This window comes from Montipora foliosa, chromosome 8 (genome assembly GCF_036669935.1).
Source record: "Montipora foliosa isolate CH-2021 chromosome 8, ASM3666993v2, whole genome shotgun sequence".
NCBI classification, from domain to species: domain Eukaryota; kingdom Metazoa; phylum Cnidaria; class Anthozoa; order Scleractinia; family Acroporidae; genus Montipora; species Montipora foliosa.
In genome coordinates, this window is record NC_090876.1 from 2,614,493 (window position 1) to 2,621,992 (window position 7,500).

The 7,500-nt window shown below is 36.2% G+C and overlaps 1 protein-coding gene and 1 long non-coding RNA gene across 3 annotated transcripts in view; one reads left to right on the top strand and one right to left on the bottom strand.

Annotated features, from left to right (window-relative positions):
- Positions 1-3,762, top strand: part of LOC137968028 (uncharacterized) — a 99,067-nt gene extending 95,305 nt beyond the window's left edge. Inside the window, exon 2 of the long non-coding RNA XR_011116612.1 lies at positions 3,297-3,762. This is a non-coding gene — a long non-coding RNA (uncharacterized lncRNA). The remainder of the gene's footprint in view (positions 1-3,296) is intronic.
- Positions 1-7,500, bottom strand: part of LOC137968017 (general transcription and DNA repair factor IIH helicase/translocase subunit XPB-like) — a 34,223-nt gene that overhangs the window by 23,549 nt on the left and 3,174 nt on the right. For both annotated transcript variants that reach the window (XM_068814628.1, XM_068814627.1), the window contains exons 4-12: positions 6,757-6,809; positions 6,580-6,654; positions 6,028-6,108; positions 5,764-5,798; positions 4,894-4,939; positions 4,695-4,769; positions 4,490-4,564; positions 1,314-1,445; positions 425-475 (exon numbers count right to left, since the gene is read on the bottom strand). In XM_068814628.1, coding sequence (XP_068670729.1) covers positions 425-475; positions 1,314-1,445; positions 4,490-4,564; positions 4,695-4,769; positions 4,894-4,939; positions 5,764-5,798; positions 6,028-6,108; positions 6,580-6,654; positions 6,757-6,809 — 623 coding nt within the window. The remainder of the gene's footprint in view (positions 1-424; positions 476-1,313; positions 1,446-4,489; positions 4,565-4,694; positions 4,770-4,893; positions 4,940-5,763; positions 5,799-6,027; positions 6,109-6,579; positions 6,655-6,756; positions 6,810-7,500) is intronic.

The window sequence follows — 7,500 nt, forward strand, 5'->3', positions numbered from 1 at the left end:
AAAATTAGCTCCTGCTTATTTATCTGAATTGATGTGTTTCTGTAAGTTGTAAAATGCAGTGAAAGCAATCCAAAGGAGTAACTAGCACAAAAAAGCTCTCATTAACATTCTTGATTCATCATCACTTGCATTGTCAATGCAAATAAGGTAACCCATTCAGGGTTCTCAACTGAACCTGTAACCCGTAACACCTGTCACATGCGTCACTTGAAAGTGTTACAGCTAACAAACCGTCTGGATCAGTAGATCATTGAGTCAATCACTTGCAGTGTTAGGGCCGAAAATAGCACAGCAATGGCTGTTCAAAATTCTCCAGAGAACCCTGACCATATTGTAATCAAACACTCTTATGCAACATAAGTTGCTACTGTAACAGTAGTAACATTATTAGGCAATAAGGGCAATAAGATTATTCCATGTGTACCTGTTCATTTGCTTGGGAAGAATTTCCATTAGATTCCTGTGGTTTGTTCAGCTACATTAAAAAGTACATTATTGGTAAAAAATATAGTCATTAATAAACCATGAAATGAAACACCAAACACCATGTATGACCCAACCATACATGGAATACTAACCGACAAAGGTTGGATTTGAGCTTGAATATCATTTTTGGCCTAATTAGACCTAAAACATTATTGCTCCTAATTCCTTGAGATTAAGATTAGGGTTCAGATTAAATTAAGACTGAGATTAAGATTTAGAGCAATAACGTCTAATTAGGCCTAAAACAATCCAACCTTTGCTGGTTAGTATTCAATGTATGGTGGGGTCATACATGGTGTTAATTGGTGTTTTGTTTCGCTGTTTCATTGTCCAAAAATATACCTCATAAATTCCACCTGACTGACGAATCATTATAAATAATTCATGTCTCTCTATCTGCTGACTCTGATCAAGGTAAAATCTGAGCCAAGGCTGATTCAGGACATCACAAAAACTGAATTTAATAATAGTATACTCATAATGAAGCTGATAACGATGAGATGATGATGATAATATTAATTGATAATAATGATGATAATGATTATATGATATGCAGTTTTAGCGAAATCAAGACACAAAAGTACTGTCATGATGATAAACCAACATTTTATTCTTTTCAAACAAGGAAAAGTTTTCTACTGTTACAGTGACTGTAATAATCAACTAGAGGTCGGAATCTTGGGAATGCAAGGGGTGCGCATAACGACAGACTCCCCAAATTACTCTTAAGTTCTTAGCCAATCAGATTTAAGATAGTGAGTGCAATGTATAATAAGATTTAATACAATAATTAATATCATAATTATTAGACTATGATCAGTCTCTACCTTCAATGACGACTTTCCTCCAACAGTCGACTTCATAAGTTGATCCTCCCCTAAACCAAGTTCAAGGTCTTCACCTGTTCGTTTGCGGCATTTCTCAACTGCAGAATCTTGCAAAAGATGCTGTAGAACTTCCTGTCAAATCAGGAGACAGCTATGATTACAATGTCTTCTAAAAAGCATTTTAAACAACAAAACACAGTTAATTAACATGTATAACAAAATGTTAGGGAAAGCAGATTTAATTTCACAGTAAAAAATTTTTCAAGGTTCTTGCACAATAATAATTGTTATTTGCAATACAGATCTCACGATGCAAAACTTGTCTTTTCATTGTTAAAACTAGACCCTCCGTGAGGGTACACTGGGTTGCCTGTGGTACGTGCAGCCCTGGAGGTGGGGGGGGGACTCCCATATGGAACACACGGGGATGCTAGTCGGAAATTTTAAATTTAACCCCTGAAGGAGACCATCTGGGCGTGGCTCAAGCTTTTTGTGACTCCTAAAGGAGACCAATCTGGGCGTGACTTAAGCAAATTTTGACCTTGGCGGCTTTGGCGCTTTGCCCGAAACACCCTAAGCGAGACCAAAATCCAAAATTTACACCCCTAAGCGAGACGACGAGCATCCCCGTCTGTTTCATATGGGAGTCCCCCCCCCCCCCCCCCGGGCTTGCAAAAACTAACCAAAAGGTAATTAACAGGTCCTCACACGTTCGTACGACGAAACAGATCCTTTTCTGAGGTTAAAAACCTGGCTACTGGCCTAACTCTTCTTCCTACTTTCCCAACCGCGAGAAAAATATTTAAGTTAGGGGGAAAAAATACATCATTTTAAAGCTAAGAAAATAAGCTTTCCAACAGCATATAACTTATTTACAGAAAACTGAAACATTTTATAAAAGCGAAAGTTGAACGAAAAAATTTAAGAAAAATAACAGTAAAATATGTTTTCTAGGCAAAATTTGGTCATTTTAGCGTTGATTACGAATTTTTGGATGCAAAACTAATATTTTCTGCAATTTATCTGCCTTCTTGGACATAAATTCGACCGAAAACTGATAAGGCACGAATATTTTTAGATTTTTAGGAATAATAGATAACGTGGTTCAATGCGTAATGTGATAATGCGATAAAAGTGTCAAATTTGCGACCCATTGCTAACGGCAACGGAAGCGATCGCATTACGAATAATTAACCTCTGTTGCCAAAAACCACTCAAATAACCGGTCAGTGTAAAACGCAGACTGCAGACTGCAGACCAGGGATAATATGCAGACTGAGGGTAAAATGCAGACTGCAGACTGTGGGTTAGTAAAATAATAATGAAAAAAGAGTTATAAGAGTGTTAGTAGCCGTTTGTACTTTCACACTGAAACCCCAACACAGCTCCCATCGCTTTGGTTGCCCCACCGCATGTTTTATCGAACTCTGTAAGAATTGAAGCTGTTTGAATCCTTGTTGTTGTTTGAAAAAGGACAGTTTCGTTAAGTGAGTTTCTTTTAGGCAAAGAAGTCACCACCCCGTAATTCATATGCCCAAGATACCGGGTTTTTGTAAGTTTCTTTTTCTGTCAAGTGTGATAAAGTTTGACAATGAGATGAGCGAAGTCAAAACAAAGATCACAATCGCCCAACTCTTGTTTATGCAAAGTCAAAATTTACTCTCCAAGACGTGTACGACGTGATTTATCACCAGGTAATTCCATCATTTTGGAAATAGCAGCTACTTTATTATTCATCTGCGTCACAAGTTTTCACTGATTTTGGGGCTCATTTTGTTGAAACTCAAGCACGCTTCCAACAGGCCTGTGAACCCTTCCTGCTTACAGAGCAATACTAAAAAACTTCTCCCATATCACATTTGAACCTTAAGCTCGAAAATTCAATACACAACATGATATTATAATTCACAAAGGCAGAAAATACCACAGAATCCTTTTCCAGCGAAAATTTTATTGAAACAAACAACATATTTGCTCTTAGAGGCGAAAACCTCTTCCTATTTGATTGCGTGCGTGAAGACAAGAAACTCAATTGTGTCAAATTACCATGTACTTCAGGTAAATACTGCTCACTTTGATTTCGTCTCGACGGGTGATAGATTGTTGTCGAAGTCCAGTACTCGTCGCTTTTGAGATTCATGCCTAGTTTATCCAACTGACTTTCCATTATTGAGCTCCATAAGGGTATATTTTGTTTAAGGATCCACTAAAACGCCATTCGCGTTGCATGACTTTCGACGCCATTGCAGGCTAAGTTAATGATTCTACTGTGTCCACAAGAGAAATCTACGCAGTTCCACTACCCTCTCGATCCTAAGAAAATACGCGCAGAAGGCTCTATACACAAAGACACTACTTACCAGGGGAGTGACAGGCAAGACTTTTACCGACACGGAAAAAAAAAAAAAAAAAAAAAAAACGAAAAAAAAAAAAAAAAGAAAACAAACAAACTAAACGTAGACCTCGACTGGGTTTGCCTTATAAGGCAACCCGGTAACTAGCAAGATATCGGGACCTAAGCCATCTGTTAAGATCACTGATCGTTTCACATGTACCTCCGCAAATGTCATTTATTGCATAACCTGTACGTTATGCAATAAATTATACATTGGTGAGACAGGTAGACGACTAGGTGACCGATTCCGCGAACACCTTCGCGATGTTGAGAAGAATGACAAGGATGCATCCAAGCCAGTCGCTCGCCATTTTAACCTGCCTAACCACTCCAAAAAACACATGGCTATCTGCGGCCTTTCCCTACATCTAAGTACGACGGAAAGCCGCAAGAATCTGGAACAAAAATTCATCTTTCAAATCGGCACCCTTAATCCTCAGGGTATTTACGAACGCTATGAACGCTTTTCATTTAACTAATATATTCCTATTTTTCACGATGCCATGTTACCACCAATAGCGTAGCTCCTACTCTACTATAAAAACTACACGTAACCCATAATCCCTCGATTCGCTCTGATGAAGGGCTAACGCTCGAAACGTCAGCTTTTAGAATCTCTGTACGGTGGCCAATTTACATTATCAACTCCGTTGATAAAACCAAATTTTTGTATACTACTTCCCCACCGACGCAGCACCACAGTTTCTTTAGAAACTACCCCTTCATTCTCCTTTACATACATTTGTACCTACAACCAGCATCACATTCTTATATTACTCACTGGAAAGTTGCTCTCAACAAAGTATCTGTTGTGTTTCAATACCAGTTTCACTTTGCCATAGCTTAGTGTGCAGATCTAGAAAAAGGCAAACAGTAAAATAATAAAAAAGGATTAAGGATTTCTTTTATTTTTGTAAAGACTATGCAACTATAAGTTCAAAACTACAACAATAATTTTATTTTCAGTTAAGAAGATTACAACACACCTTAATAAACTGGATTATTCCATCAGGAATTGTAGTCTTGCTCAGGCGACGCAAATATTCAATGATATCACTTGTCTGGATTTTTAAAAAAAATGTATTAATTTCATTAAGAAGCTAAAAAATTAAACCATGTTTGCAGTCATCACATTGATTTTGCAGGCCATCAGAGTGTGACTGAAAGAATGTTCTAATTCTTTACCTGAAGACCAACAGATACAGCAGCATACAGTGAATATGCAGTCAGCCTACAACAAAAAGTGTAATAGTGTAATTAAAAAAAAAAAAGCCTTTTGGACCTTTTAGAAGGTTTTCAGGTCTTTGAAAAAAGTTTTAGTCGAATGATCTGTATAATGTAGTTAAAACAAGTGAGAGCCAGTACCTTACTGTGGAATCTTTTAATGTGTACAGTCTTCTTGAATGTACTGTACCTTACAACAATTGGACCATAAAAATGACACACTAACAGCAGGGCCCAAGAAGATATGGTATGTCAGTAAGACAGTGAATTGATAAGAAAATTATTAAAATTAATACCGGTAAATTTATTACAATATCATTTTATTATAATTCAACTGAAGTCAGCAGAGTACAAATAACACCCAAAACGAGAACAAATATCTAAAAGTGAATATATACGTTGTGGTTTCTAGGTTTCTAAAGAAACGGTGCTGGCTGCATCAACCAGAAATGAAACAGAAACGGTACTGAGAGATGAAAAACAAAACTTTGGTTTTATCAAACAAAGTGGATAATGGGCAAATTAGTGCCACCATACGAATTAAAGATCCATAAGTTGACATTTCATTTCATTCTCCACCACTGCTGAAGGGCTAATTATGCTTAAAATGCCATCTCACAAATTTCTTTCATACTGTGAATAATATACCTTAATCATCTTATTCTCAAGATAAAATTAAATTTTGATGTCAAAGCTGCATGCCATGTTGGTGTCAAACCAAGACCTCCATTCTATTGCAGCTATGCAAACATTAATAACTGCTTATCCCATCACTAAAAACCAAAAATTGAAATAACCAAATTATTTGACACATTTTCTCCACATGCATACCTGTATTCATGGATATGCTCTGGTCTACAAACAGGCTGTGAAGAAAGAGAATTCAATCATCATTGACAATTGACAAAAGATTAAAAGAAAAAAAAAAGCATGAATTTACTAATTAAAACATGATTTTAAATTTAACTATTTCTTTGAACTTCAGAAACAAGCATGTTAAGGTTTCTTTCTGCACTGATCTTTTCAAAATTCCTATTTCTACAATATGCACATGTTCCGTTACAAGGGCTTTTACATGTTTATGTCTGCACATACCTCTGAAATAGCGATGAGAAAATCATGAGCATGTTTGTACACAGGAGAAAAAGACTCTAAAAAAATGTGTCCATCAGGTGCCTGTTGAAAAAAATAATTTATTATAACTATGCCAAGAAAAAAAAACAAATGAACTCAAAATTACCAGTACTCTATATGCCAACACCTTATCTTAAGAAGTCAAACTTACTCCTGTGATCAATGGTTTAATATCTTAAATAAAATAAAAGGCTATGCAAAAATTAAAAAAAATCCTGGCATTTAGGCAAAAAGCTTTGCATTTTCATTTCAGTTGGTTTCTGATATAACCATGAAGTTAAAGAAAACTAGAGATATCAGAAGGTGGTGGTGAAGTCTTTAATAGGAGATTGGCATAGAAACTATACAGTTAATTGGGTTTTAGGGTTTTGGGTTGCTGGTGATCTAAAAAAGTTAGAGTTAAGTTTTTGATGCGCATTTTGCCATTTGGCAAAATTGCCTCCAATTCACTGCATCAAGAAGTGTACGCTTGTAATAAAAGGTTCTCAAATAAGCTTATTCAGTATAACTCACCACCCAGAGGGGTCTTGAGGCATGGTCCCCTTTCAGATTTATCAGTTTACGATAGTCTTTGCCCCCAAACTCATCCTTTTGATTGAAAATATTTTATTCAGTATACACTATCACTGGAATATCAAAATAATAATATGAAAAGCATAATTATAAAACATTCAAGTACAATACACTCACTTCATTTGCTTCATCTTTAACAGCAGCAGCAGATGACTTGGGAGCAATCTCCACTGCAAAAAACACGGAAAAGGGCTGCCATTTTTGTGTCAATTGAGAAATGCAAAATATTTTTTATCAAAAAGCACTACATATCATGTAGTGCAGACAAGTCCTTATATAATTATATATCCCAGACCCAATGAAAAATCTCCCAGGATCTTTGAAAATTATTTTCTTAATCTTTGAAGACTCAAAATATTCTTGAAGATTAAAACTATTTAAAGTTCCTAGTAGTCTATCTTTCAAAGATTGTTTGCTCAAGGTCACATGCAAATATCCTTAGGCAAGTGATTTCAGGTAAATAAGGATATTTATAATCACTTCCCCTTTGACATCCAAACTGGCCTAAACTGGCCAGACTTACATGTAGTATTTTACCATGTCTAACGCTAGACGATTATACTCATCAATGGGGAACCCCTGGGAGTCAATGGGTTAAGCATCTCAATACGATATGCAGAGAAGAAATATAATAAAATAATCTTAGACTGGTAACCCTAACCCTTTCTCAGAATTGACCTTTTAAAGGAAGATGAAAAGAAGAAAATCTTCCGGTAGATATAGAGTTACTGTTATTAAATCAGGAGGAGGAATTCTGGATTTTTTAATAGGACAAAGACCACAGCACAGTTTTTGAGAAGGGAACTCTACAATTCCCTTTGCAGACAGGACGGGACTACAGCCCAATTTTACATGATCTAC